The 13,775-nt window shown below is 38.3% G+C and overlaps 1 protein-coding gene across 1 annotated transcript in view; it reads left to right on the top strand.

The window, feature by feature from the left end:
• The window catches only part of LOC133996982 (CUB and sushi domain-containing protein 3-like), a 374,952-nt gene that overhangs the window by 319,615 nt on the left and 41,562 nt on the right, over window positions 1-13,775 (top strand). Inside the window, exons 37-46 of the mRNA XM_062436511.1 lie at window positions 112-236; window positions 789-885; window positions 3,690-3,794; window positions 3,895-4,013; window positions 5,811-5,880; window positions 6,428-6,544; window positions 6,792-7,001; window positions 8,162-8,350; window positions 9,515-9,692; window positions 12,546-12,691. Of these exons, the coding sequence (XP_062292495.1) occupies window positions 112-236; window positions 789-885; window positions 3,690-3,794; window positions 3,895-4,013; window positions 5,811-5,880; window positions 6,428-6,544; window positions 6,792-7,001; window positions 8,162-8,350; window positions 9,515-9,692; window positions 12,546-12,691 (1,356 nt within the window). The remainder of the gene's footprint in view (window positions 1-111; window positions 237-788; window positions 886-3,689; window positions 3,795-3,894; window positions 4,014-5,810; window positions 5,881-6,427; window positions 6,545-6,791; window positions 7,002-8,161; window positions 8,351-9,514; window positions 9,693-12,545; window positions 12,692-13,775) is intronic.

The following is a 13,775-nucleotide window of genomic DNA, read 5'->3' as shown; positions in this document are numbered from 1 at the left end:
GAAAGTAGATTGAATACATGTTTTGATACAACCCACCTTCTCCTGCTCTACCCTAACTTGCTGCTTTCTATACTCTTCTGCTCTATGTGTCTACTCTCCCTTCTCTCTCAGTTCCCTGTGGGGGTGTGCTGACCTCTCGTCGTGGAACCATCCTTTCACCTGGTTATCCAGAGCCTTATGACAACAACCAGAACTGTGTGTGGAAGGTCTCTGTCCCAGAAGGAGCTGGAATACAGGTAGCACTCATCGCACGCTGCTTCCTGGCTGACCTATGTATCATTGGCTTAAAAGCTGAGCAGGCACGATGTCAGGGAAGATAAGATATTATTAGAAGGATAAATGGATGGATGGTTTGTGAAAGAGGGACCACCCAGAGATAACTAGATAGGATCAAATTGTGAGAGATAATGCCTGATTGCGTGAAGCTAAAGCGCTCTCACGGACAAATGCAAAGACAAAGATGCTGCTGGCACAAAATGGAGTCTGTTAGAAATAGTTGACAAACAACTCAGGACATTTAGTTTTTCATCAGTTTAATGATTGTTTTTGGTAACGCACACACCTACCTTACATCTCAAATTTTCAGCTGTTTGACAGTTTCATTGAAAGTTGTGTCAGTTAAGAAAGCATGTATTTTACAACCTTCATGACTTTGTTCACAGAATAAGCTCATTTGTCCATCTTTTTACCAAATTACAATCTAGTTGCTTGCATTCAAGACAACCTAAAGAGCTAAGTAAAAACATTTTTCACTTTCTTACTTACCATTTCACTGTCTGTCTCTCCAGATACAAGTTGTGAGTTTTGCCACTGAGCATAACTGGGACTCTCTGGATTTCTATGATGGTGCCGACAACCATGCACCAAGGCTGGGCAGCTACTCTGGTAAATGTTTTAGAATTTTACATTATTATAGTATTTTGCAGAGTTATTTATGTGAATGTTATTCTTGCCAAAATATAACCAGGCAAAAACAGCTGTTTTAAGTACACTAAAAACACTAACCTCAATTTTATGGCACACAGATTTCTAGAAGTCAATCATACAGTACAATTAAGAATTAAATTGCAATGATGTTAGTATTTTTAATTAGCACTAAATTGTAGATATGATCAAAAAATACAGATAATTTACCACTGAAAAACAGTTTGCAAATTCATTCAACCTTGTGATATCTTCTGGTGAAATCCTAACAAACATAGAAGCAAAGAAGTAGAATTATATTCATGAAAGCTAGAATTAGAGTCACTTATTCTACTGCCCAATTTTAAAAGCAGCAGTTAATTTCGAAATAACTTGTCTGACTAAGTGGAAGTCAACAGCAGAACAACATTCAACATTTCATCATTAAGACAGGCCTGTTGCAACTGCACAGGTTAGCCGTGGTGAAATAATCATTTTAAAGCCAGAGACACTCTACAATTATTCATACTCTGTAACTAAATAAAAAAGACACACTGTTGTAACCTGATCACAGCAAATAAATATTGACAGCTAAATGCAATAAAGTTTGAAAAGCACTTTATGTTGTCATGATGTTTTGAGTCATACAAGAGGCTGGCCATGTGGCTCCCTGCTAAGATTTCACTTAGAGCTGCACCGGTCCCACCCTGCATCTCACAGCAGGGGCCGAGGAACAAACGCACTGACACCTGCTTTTTTATCTGTGATTCCTCCAAAGACATATGAGAGGTGTTTGTGGTATAGCTAATCGATCCTCTTGCAATCTAATTCGATACTAGGAATAGATATTTCTTAAACAACCTATGACATAATGTCTCAAACGCAGAAATTCTAAAAATAATGAAACCATTTGTTATTTAATTCTTTTTTATATATATATTTGGCATTTTTGCCTGTGTTTGAAAGCTGTAAGTGCACAAAGAGAAGAAACAGGAGTACAGAAATGCATGACATGTAAAAAAGGTTTCCAATCAGAATTGAACCACGGATGTTGAGATTATTTTCATTAGTGAATTATCTGTCGATAATTCTCTTGGTTCATCAATTATTCGTTTGAACTATAAAATATCAGCAAAACAGTGAAAAATGACCATGACAACGTATATGGTGGCATCATTAAATGAGAATTAGGGTTAGGGTTTGCCCAACAAACAGTCTAAAACCTGAACATATTCAATTTACTGTCATGTAAGACTAGGAAATACAGCAAATTCTCACATTTAAAGTCAAGATGAAATGAAAAATGCCTTTTTAACCCTTTTAGATCACATCCTTCATCATATTGTGTACCTATTTAACAATACATGTGCTTACATAGGCTTGAATCAATAATATCATGACCACCACACATTTTGTGCTTTCTTTCTTCCTAGCCCCAACCCAGCTATCTATAACAGCTGTGTCAGTGATGTGTCTTGTGTGGTAGCAACAACCTTTTAATTCAACAGCTCTGTCCATTTTTCTATAATATATTCTTAAAACCTCTAATCCAGAAAACCAAATGTTGGTAGATGAAAACACATATTTATGTATGTATGTATTTTTGTTTTTCTTCCATAATTCTCACATCCTGAAGAATGAAAAAAAAAAACTACACACTACATTTATCTTCTCATCTTATCCTGCAGAAAGAGATTAAATCAAAATTGAGCTCAACAGAGAACAAGTGTTAATGTACCATTAATGTGACCTATTTGGATGGCAGCGCTGACTTTGGATTCATTCACTCATGTAATTCAAGGAGCGATTCAAAAGGTGGAGTCAGCATCTTCTGGGGTCTCTAATACTGCTTTTAGGGGAGTCATCTGGTTATCTGCAGGTTATGTTAAATAATCAGTGGAACGGCTTGGCATCTTTATGAGAATCAGGATAAGATATTATATTATACAGTTGACAATGAAATGACTGTGACAGTGATTTCACTTCCATACACTGTAAAATATCATTATTGATTAAATACATGCAGGGTGAGGATAAAAGTTTTTACAAGGGTTAATTACAACAGTTAATTAATACTGTCATACATTCCAAAATAACTATTATTTAACATTTTTTATTTTCCGTCATGATAATGAATGATATTTTCCTCTGGAATGTGAACAAGACCCGCAGGGGGGCGGCAGACTGTTCAAAAACCTGATAATTAATTCCCCTCAAACCAGGCAACCAATAATATCCATTAGCCTAATTCACTGCTCCTTAAGAAGGATTTCCTGACACACCTGACACTGAACAAAAAACGGGCTGGTTCAATGGCCTTGAGGAAAATATAAAACTCCACAAGTGGCTAACATCAGAGGAGGAAGCAAGCCAAGCCAATGACATTTGCATTGATAAAGAGATTAGAGGAGGTTAATATTCATTTACATTACAGTACATCCATTATGTGTTTTTATTGTGAGGGCCCCTGACAGAAACACACTGTTGAACTGTGCCAGCTTTGCCTCAGTAGTGCAATACAGTTTTCACTTTGTGCTTTGCCTTGCCACACTAAGTAGGTCAAGCCAACATTTGAATAGTGGTTTCGAATAAATCAGATGTCTCAAAAATAAAAAAAAAAAAAAATAAATTCCCTTCTTCCTCCTTCAAGAACACCTCCTTTGTTGTTTCTTTTACTGTCAGATAACTAGGATTATTTGCTTTTAAGCCTCAGTTGAAAATTGAAGAAAACATTGTGATCATGGTTCTCTGTTGCTCTTTCGCTCACTCTCTCTTCCTGCTTTTAGGCACCACCATCCCACCTCTCCTGAACAGTACATCTAACAACCTCTATCTCAGCTTCAGCTCTGATATTAGTGTCTCAGCTGCTGGTTTTCACCTGGAATATACAGGTAGGATGTTTGTCTTCACAGTTTTGTCTGTGGAATATGCTACACATACACACAAATGAAGAAACTTTTATAATCTTGTTTATTTAAAATCTCTTTGTAGCTATTGGTCTGGAGTCATGTCCAGAGCCCCAGACTCCAAACTATGGAATAAGACAAGGAGACAGATTTATGGTGGGAGATGTTGTACAGTTTTCATGTGAACAAGGATACTCTCTTCAGGTAAAAATACAACCCACAGGATATAATTCTGTACAGATTTATGGCTCAAGAAGCACAGATATACGGTGGCCGACAAGGGCCAAACGCACTGCAACGGCCAAACGCGTCTCCGTTAATGAAAACAGCTTCAAGTACAGAAACGATTCAAATGTACAAACTCAAACACAAGTCTAAACGAGGTGCAAAAAGAGAAACGTGTTGCAAATGAAAAAACGCGCTGAAAAAAACAAAGACAAATGCAGCATCATCAAACGCGCTGCAAATAGAGAAACGATGCAGAGCACTAAACGATTCAAACCAAGAAACCTTCTTCAAAAGCAAAACGCTTCATAGCCGGTCACTGCTCCAAACCTGCAGGGGGCGCTCGGGATGTAGAGAAACAGAACAGCTGACTGAACAGCTGACTGAACGGTGTTTCAGCGGAACGGTAATGTGATTTTTATTTGATTATATTTATATGTTATGTTTATATCACTGTACAACGCACATTACGTGACGTTTTTTTATTGTAGTTTACATCAGACTCTACAAGGCTGCACATTTGCATGTAGATTAGCCTGCTTAATAAAATGATTAGAGATTGATATAAGCACCCGCTTTAATAGTACATTAAAAAAGCCCTCTTATCACAGTCTTCCATACCTAAACCCTGTCCTTTCCTTTTGCAGATGTACTGTCCATTCTGTGGATCTGCGCTTGCAGCTTTCCCTGCCTTTTGCTGTAGTGCTGTATGTTATGGAAGACTGTGATAAGAGGGCTTTTTATTATAAGGGGTGCTTATATCAATCTTAATCATTTTATTAAGCAGGCTAATCTACATGCAAATGTGCAGCCTTGTAGAGTCTGATGTAAACTACAATAATAAAAAAACGTCACGTAATGTGCGTTGTACAGTGATATAAACATAACATACAAATATAATCAAATAAAAATCACATTACCATCCCGCTGAAACACCGTTCAGTCAGCTGTTCAGTCTGCTGTTCTGTCTCGCTGCATCCCAAGCGCCCCCTGCAGGTTTGGAGCAGTGACCGGCTATGAAGCGTTTTGCTTTTGAAGAAGGTTTCTTGGTTTGAATCGTTTAGTGCTGTGCATCGTTTCTCTATTTGCAGCGCGTTTGATGATGCTGCATTTGTCTTTGTTTTTTTCAGCGCGTTTTTTCATTTGCAACACGTTTCTCTTTTTGCACCTCGTTTAGACTTGTGTTTGAGTTTGTACATTTGAATCGTTTCTGTACTTGAAGCTGTTTTCCTTAACGGAGACGCGTTTGGCCGTTGCAGTGCGTTTGGCCCTTGTCGGCCACCGTACAGATACACATTGGAGGACAGCCATTTCAGATGCACAGAACACACACATGCACCAGAAATGTACTATATGTGTAGTCATTAAAGGCTTCTTCTGATGTGGCACCATTCACTCTTTTTATCCCCTGGCTGCACAAACTAAACGCAATTTAAACTGTAAATCAGAAGGAAACCCCAGTCTCTGGTGGTTTTCATAGCTCTCGCTAAACATACAACTCTGGTGTGGTTTGCACAGCTCTTGAATAATGTATGTCTCTGGTGTGGTCTGCCCAATTTCTGTGTAGTATACAGCTCTAATGGAGGTTTGCCTTGCTCACACCTAACATATAGCTCAGCATTATTATAGCTCTGGTGCTTTGATACAAATGGTTTCAGTTCCAGTCACTGCAAAGCATGAACTACCTACTTTTAAACCTAATTATTTAAAGCTCAGTTGGGATGATTATCTGAACTCTTAGGTGGTAATTGATTGTGGTTGCTTTTATATTTCTAGGGAAATGCCCATATCACCTGTATGCCAGGACCTGTTAGGAGATGGAACTACCCTGTACCACTGTGTCTTGGTAAGTGTTTTCCAAATGCACATACTGTATATGCAGACACCCACATGCATGCCATCCAGCCTGATGTTCTAAGGTACTGCACGTGTAAAACCTCAGTGCTGCAGAAATGCCTCTCCTTTGCCTTCGCTGACTCTCTGGAAAATAAGCTGTTTGATCAATTTGCCATTCTCTGATGAGCTGATTATTTAGCATTCAGTGCAGAATATGATTAAGCTCTTAAACTGATGCAAAGCTAAGTCAGAGTCTGCTATAAACACGCACAGCATGCAGCAAAGCAAACTAGAGGAAACAAGCCCTGGACGCACATCGACTTGCATAGTGGTAATTTATTCAATAAGGGAATTTATTAAAGCCTCAGAAAATTAGTGCTTTATTTAAAATGATGCAAAATGTCAAGTTGAAGATACTTACATGTGTGGTCAGTAGCAGTGTGTTTAAAAGAGAGAAGCGTGTCTGCCGTACTCCGTGAGGGCATTCTCCTGCTTTTGATGTGCTGCTTTCAACACTGAACTACTGTTTCCTCTTTTTTCTGTGTGTGTGTCTCCAGCCCAATGTGGTGGGTCCATGACAGATGTTAGTGGAGTGATTTTGAGTCCTGGTTACCCCGGCAACTACCCCAGTGGATTAGATTGCACATGGACAATCAATTTACCTGTCGGCTTCGGTAAGAAACACTGTCAGCTTTTGACTTGAAGGAGAAACTGTGTGTGTGTTCTGGTTCTCTCTCTGTTTCTGTCTCCCCTTTGTGTATCTCATTCATTGATTAATTTAATTACTTACTCTCCCATGTACTCAATCAGTGTCAGTGGCTGCAGGTGAAGTTCACATGCATCAGCATTTATTGACAGCTTCTCTGTCAACCAGCTGATTGCTGTAAATATCATAAACTGTCTTCTTTTTTTTTTCCTCAGGCATCCATCTTCAGTTTGTGAACTTCTCCACCGAAGCGATCCATGATTACTTAGAGATCCGTAGTGGAACACTGGAGACCGGCTCAGTCATTGACCGATTCAGCGGTCCTGTCATCCCAAAACCTCTTTTCAGCACAACACACCAGACCAGCTTTTTCTTCCACAGTGACTATTCACAAAACAAACCAGGCTTTCACATCACGTATCAAGGTAAATGTTGTTATAACTACAAGCTTCATCCTGACATCTTGTTCACTTGTACACCGATCATTCGCTAAGCAAAGAAAACAAGAGCAGACGTCTGACTTTGTTGCCTGCTTAGCTGATATTAGGGAATGCTACCAACCAGGAAACTTGTTTCATTAGATTTAGACGACTGACTGTGACTTAATTTCTCAGAAGGAACTAAGAATAAAATAATCTACTTTTTCAGCCAACAATAAAAAAAAATATCTTGACTTCTTCAGAAATTAAAAGGTGCAAACACATCCTCATCTTTGGGTTATTTCGGTAATTAAAAAGCTCTAAAAAGGTTTTGAGCAGTCTTATATTTATTATGACAAATCTTATAGATAGCCTAAATGTGTTAAGGCTTATTCCATTGATGTGCAAATTAGAGTGGCTGATGATTAATAGCTTTTATCTTGTGAGAAGGGCTCTGTCATAGTGTTTTAAAACAGGAACAAATATTACTATGACTACAGAAACTACTGCTTTTGCTTTGCAGAATGTCATAATTAAGTTAAGAAAATGTCAATGTCTCTTGAACAAGTAAGACCTTTTTTTGGTACATAATGCCCTTGTCAAACACATAGCATAATTTATGTCCATAAGTCTATAGCCCATATATGTGGGAAACATCTGTTATTTCTTAATCAGATACTTTCAGTAGAATTTATATTTCAGTGTATTTCTATGAACATTTTGAAATTTGTGCAGCCAGAGGAATTACGAATAACTCATTTGAACTCTGAAAATAACTACTGGCAAATTATTTTTAAGTAGGAAAATCAAAGTACTTAATTGAAGAATATGTTCCATTTCCAGGATTTTAAACTTAATCTTAAATGTGTTTGGCCAGTAAAACTTCTTCAAATTACTAACAGAATTTGTATGGCTTTACTGGCTGTTGCGCCTTGGGTTGACTGTTCTTTCAGCAACTTACAGAGTGATGTATTGTTATTTATATGGCTTTTTTTCATTTCATTGTCTCCCTCCTATGCCCGACTTTCTACATTTCATAATTATTGGATATTCAGTGGATCTATCTATTGTATCTATGGAAAAACATACTGTATGACTGACATACAGTATTGCTGCTCTTGGTAATTTTCCTTTGACTAATTTGGGGTGGCTCATTATTGTTCCAGCCTATCAGCTCCAGAGTTGTCCAGACCCTCGTCCATTTCGAAACGGGATTGTGATTGGCACAGATTTCAGTGTTGGGATGACGGTGTCGTTTGAATGTCTGCCTGGATATTCTCTGATCGGGGAGGCTTCACTGACATGTTTGCATGGAATCAGCAGGAACTGGAACCATCCACTCCCTCGATGTGAAGGTAAGTCAGATGTTCATCCCTATATCTATTACTATGACAAAATGACAATGTCTGTTTATATGCATGCTTTAGTGTTTTTCTTCAGAAAAAGAGGCTTCATATGTTCAAAGCTAGAAGTGAAACTGAGTTGTATTGTGAAGGGAATATAAACTGTTAATATAATCCTTCCTTAGACAGACATCATTTATTTTTATATGGGGTATGCAACACATGAGACTATCATGCACCAGATCCCAATAAAATTAGAAATATGCATGTGTACTGGTAAACTGCCAAAAGAGAGTTTTTTTTAAAGAATATGTATTCCCTTATCCCCCCTAAAAACAGCCTCACTTGTAAATACTTTGTAAAAGCATTTCAGCACCGATTTTATCGCTGTTGTGAGTGTTGGTAATGATGTTTCATATTTCTCCTGACTCTGTCAAAGTATCAGTCCATTATTAAACAGAGTTATCTTACTAGTATTTTATCTCACTCCTTGCTGGAACTATTTAATGTATTTTTATCCCTACCTCCCAACGGTACTTTAGGAAAATAAGCACAATGTTTTTTCTTAATATTTCTGCTATAACCAGGTGATATTGAATGTTGCTCTGACAGCAAAGTGGGTAAGAATCTATGATGCAATTACAGCCATATGCAGCCTGTAACTCAATACTTCAAAATAAGAAAATTGTTCTCAAATAAATTGGAGAATACATTACTTCAGAAAGAGGGATCAAATAAATCTAGAGAAAATTAGAAGGTTGACAGGCATGTTGTTATTATACATTTCCAGCTAATTGCAGGGGTGACATTATATCATGCAATTATAATATTCTAACTTTGTGACATTGCAACTGGACATTAATCCAGTTATATTCATAATTTATATTGAGGCTAGACTTAGGAGCACTAACGCTTATAGAAGGACCCTTAAATGAGAAATATCATAAATATTCAGTCTTATAACTCTCAGCAGTGCTAGAGGAATATCTAAGCTGCAGGACTGAAATAAAACTGTAATGACAATTTATTAAAGGTATTAAGGTGTTATCCAGTGGTCATTATGTGACTGATAGCATTCTCTCTCAGTCACTCGGGCTATTATTCAAGCTTCAGAATTATAATACTAATTTCCTGGTTATTTATTGAGGGTAATTCTGCTAATATTCTGTCCCACAGCTCTCTGTGGCGGTAACATCACATCATTAAATGGAACCATTTACTCTCCTGGTCACCCCGAGGAATATCCCAACTTCCAGGACTGTGTGTGGAGTGTGAGAGTTCCTCCTGGACACGGGATTTACATCAACTTTACCGTACTTAGCACTGAGCCCATATATGACTACATTACTGTCTGGTAGGTGTTACTTGGTTGTTTAAATGATTTGTCTTTACACATATTTATTTATTTACTAACTCAATTCATGCCCATTAAAGTGCCTCTTGTTGTGTAGAAGAATACTTTATATAATTTTACTTATAGAGCACCTTTCAACCTTATACAGAGGAAGAAATGGTAAAAAACTAAGACTTCAGACTAGCAGTCCTTTATCACCTTCTTCCTGCTTTCTGTTTAATTTGACTCAATATTTTTTGTGCCACATTTTCAGGAAACTTCTGAAAAACACTCACACAGGACGTCATGCTCTTTAACATCTTTTCAGAGCTGGTCCCTAATTGGCCAAATTCCTGCAAGGGTTACTATGACTACAGACATCTCTCCTTGAATATAAAGTTGCTTTGACATAATTTCCTTCTTGTCATGTTTTGCTCGTCTTTTTTGCACATAAGTCTTTCTCTCCTTCCCTTCGTTACTGACACTATCCTCTAAGTCTGGTTGGGTCTTATGTTATACACATTATATCTTCCTCTCCTGTTACATCTTTGTGCCTTGACTTCTCACCTCATTATTCCTCTTGGGGTATGTCATTGGCAACAGAACACATTTTGTTAATGTATTGAATGTTTTTAAATGGTATTTATATACCATGTTGCAGCACTTAGTTATCTGCAGGTACGAGGTGGCTGCAGAACCATAAATAGACTTTACAATCTATTTCGATGGTTGCCGTGTTGCTGCCCCTTAGCTGAAGCAGGTGTCCTATAAATAGACAGCAGTTTAGAAATGTCACCTGGCATACAGACATGGAGAGGCAGGGTTAAGCAGGGAAAACGAAACAGCAGTGTAAGAAATTGTCTCCTGTGTGAAATAATGTATTTTTAGACCAACACAGAAGGACCAAATGTCTGTTTGCTACTTGTGTTAGCCTCTCATGATGTTAGCAGTATCAGATTTACAGGTTTGGCTGTTCCCACAGCTGTCAGCACACTCAGAATTAAAATAGCTAAAAATGGTGCTGTCTATTGAGAGTCTCTGGCAACATAGTGTACCTTTTCCAGACAAGAACCTGAATGACCCACAACTGTACTATAGAGACCTTATCAAAGAATGACATCAATAGTTCTCTGCCTCCAGAGAAAGACAGGCACTCCAAGAAACGGAACATTGTATCTTTAAAGCAGTTCCCTTACCTTCTGCCCGGATGAATGATCCTATTCAGTGACCTTAGGTCAGTTACTATAACATCTACAGAGTCTCAAGTTAAGTCTAACTCTCCTTTGGGAAGACTTTCCTTTATAAGGCCCTAATTTAGATGCAGAGATGCTGGTCCCTGTTCACTGTAGCACCTAATCTTTCAGGGCCTAGTTAAGTAAAGCTGCCAAATACAATCAGAACTAACCGTAAATTTGCCCATTTGCCTTCCATCATGGTAGTCGCTGTCGTAAGCATACACCGTAGATGAAGCTCCGAACTGCAATATCCAGTCTGTCCATCTCTCACCCTGCACCACAACACTATTTGAGCCATGTGCCGTCCGCCCACAGCCGATTCTGTGAATTTCATGAATTTGGTCGCATGGCATGTTCCTCACCCCGCTGTCAGGAAAAGTGGACAAACTGCTGAACTCACACAAAGCAAAGACAGCAAACACACACAAACACACTAAAAACTCACAATCGTGGTCACACAGCCACAAAGTTGGCTCCCTGTAGAGAGCACAGTGTCAATGGTAAAGGTGTGATTTTCACAGCGGCATCCTCAGCCAAGAGCCAGCCAACCTGACAGTCTTTTAGTCTGCTAATTGGGCTCATACTGGGAAGCTTACTACAAGATTTCACCTTTTAAATGATCATATATGTCACAGATGTTACCTTTCATTGTGCCGTATCACACGTTCAACCCTTTTCTGTACTGTATATGTTGCAGTAAACTACTCAAACTTAGTGAGTTGGAGCATCAGCAATAATCAGCAGTGAGTGAGGCTACTCTGATTACTCTGAACCACCTAATGTGAATCAGAGTAGGGGATGATTCCTTACATAACCTGACAGGTATAATTGGTCTCATCCAAAAACACTTAACAGCAGGAAATAATCATTTCATTCTACTTCATGATGATACTTTTTAATCACTGATAATGAGCCCGCTATTGGTTAGCTCCAGTCTGACAGCTGGTGGGGCTGTCGTTAAAGGTGAATTATGCTCACAAAATGACACAGAGAGCCTGACCTGGCAGGTGATAGACGACTTCCTGTCTGCCCGCTGTGGAAATTGTATAACTTTTCATAAATGCCAGGCTGATACTAGTGGCTAAACTAGTCAAGTCAAGCCAAATCCACAACAGGATTTACATTTGTTATTGTTATGATCTGAAGACAGTTAAATCAATATTTATAAGCTTGAGCACATCAAAGCAAGAATAAGAGGAGCCAGTTCTTTTGAACTGGGATGTTATCAAGACACAAAAAAGAACTGCTCTTTTGTCAGTTTGGGAAGGTTTTATAGGCTTTGTGACATTGTAGCGTGGATTGTTTTGAGAAGGAAGATGGCCCGTCTCTATGCACAATTACTCTGGGTGCTGGTACTTTGTCACACAATGTCCATCTCCATTCGCAGTCAATGGGGCAGCTCCACGTTTTGTCTCATAAATGTCGTCAAGTCTCTTCTATCTTTGTTTCTTGCCTCGGAGAAACCATTTCCTGGTCACAAATAGCTTTTTAACTGTCAGATATGACAGCAATAACTTATTCAAATTACATTTTCAGTTGACTTTTCTCTGCTATTGTTTTTATTAAGAAAGACCAACCCCATTCATTTTTGGATCTTCAGTCCTAATTCAATCTTCCTGTATCTCTTGTTTCTCCATAGGGATGGTCCAGACCAGTCATCTCCTCAGATCGGACAGTTTAGTGGGAACACAGCTCTGGAGTCTGTGTACTCGACCTCCAACATCATCCTCATCAAATTCCACTCTGACTTCTCTGGAGCCGGCTTCTTTGTCCTGAGTTACCATGGTACGACAGTAACAATATTATCAACATTGTTCACATAGGTAGTGGTGATATCAGTCTGTGATATAAATGGATCACATAACTTGTGTCTACTCTTATTTTTTCTCCAGCTGGCTTTGCTTTCTTGAGGTTTTCTTTGTAAAACTATAATGCTGCCATTAGCGTTAGCTGCAATGATGGCATCGATCTGTTTGTTGTTTGGTGTCTTAGACTCTACAACTTCATCCTCATTAGGTTTCTTTCAGACTTTTTCCTTTGTTGCCTTTTGACTCACAATGTTTGCTCTTCCGCTGGAACGTTTTACGATCTGACTGAAGTGAGTTTCTTGTCACATCCGCATCATGTCTCACTAATAATGGGACTCTCCACAGTGATAGTGATAGCTTTTGTCGTCTTTGAGTGTACTGAGGCATTTTGAAAGCTATTGCTCTTGCTAATGTGCTCACAATCAGTGATGGGAATAACGTAATAGTAACGTAATAGTTACTTTTCCTGGTAATTAATTACTTTGACAATGATGTAACTCAGTTACTAACTCAGTTACTTTTTGGGAGAAGTAATGAGTATATGAGTGTATGATTCACATATGGGTGATATGCAAGTCCATTTTTCAGATTCTACTAGCAAAGTATACTGTATAGAAATAGTAGACTAGTTGGTTTATTGTCCACATATATAAGTACTGTTTTAATCCTTTAGATCAGTGATCGTTGTAAGGTAAACTGATAACCAGTGCAAAGTAAACACATTACCAATGCTACATATGATGAAAATGCTGCTATTGTTGGACGAAAAAGTAGCAGTGCACACAGTTGATTTGTTAAAAACAACAATCACTCTGGCAAAGGTCTGTATCACTCAATGCTTGGAAAATGAACAGCCGAGAGTGTTTGCAACATTCACTTATGGATATCTTTATTTATTTAGTGTTCATTTGTATAAGGACAAGTATATAGCATGAACTAATGCCACACTCTGCAGCAGCTACAGTATAAGCCAGTTTGCAATGCCCATATCCAGACAGCCCTTTAAAGAACACAAAACTCAATAATACATATACATACAGTTCTAGTGAATGGAAAGGTTT

The sequence above is a fragment of the Scomber scombrus genome, chromosome 16, assembly GCF_963691925.1.
Source record: "Scomber scombrus chromosome 16, fScoSco1.1, whole genome shotgun sequence".
Lineage (NCBI taxonomy): Eukaryota > Metazoa > Chordata > Actinopteri > Scombriformes > Scombridae > Scomber > Scomber scombrus.
Note: the sequence above shows the minus strand (reverse complement) of the source record. Positions and strands in the feature narration are given on the sequence as shown.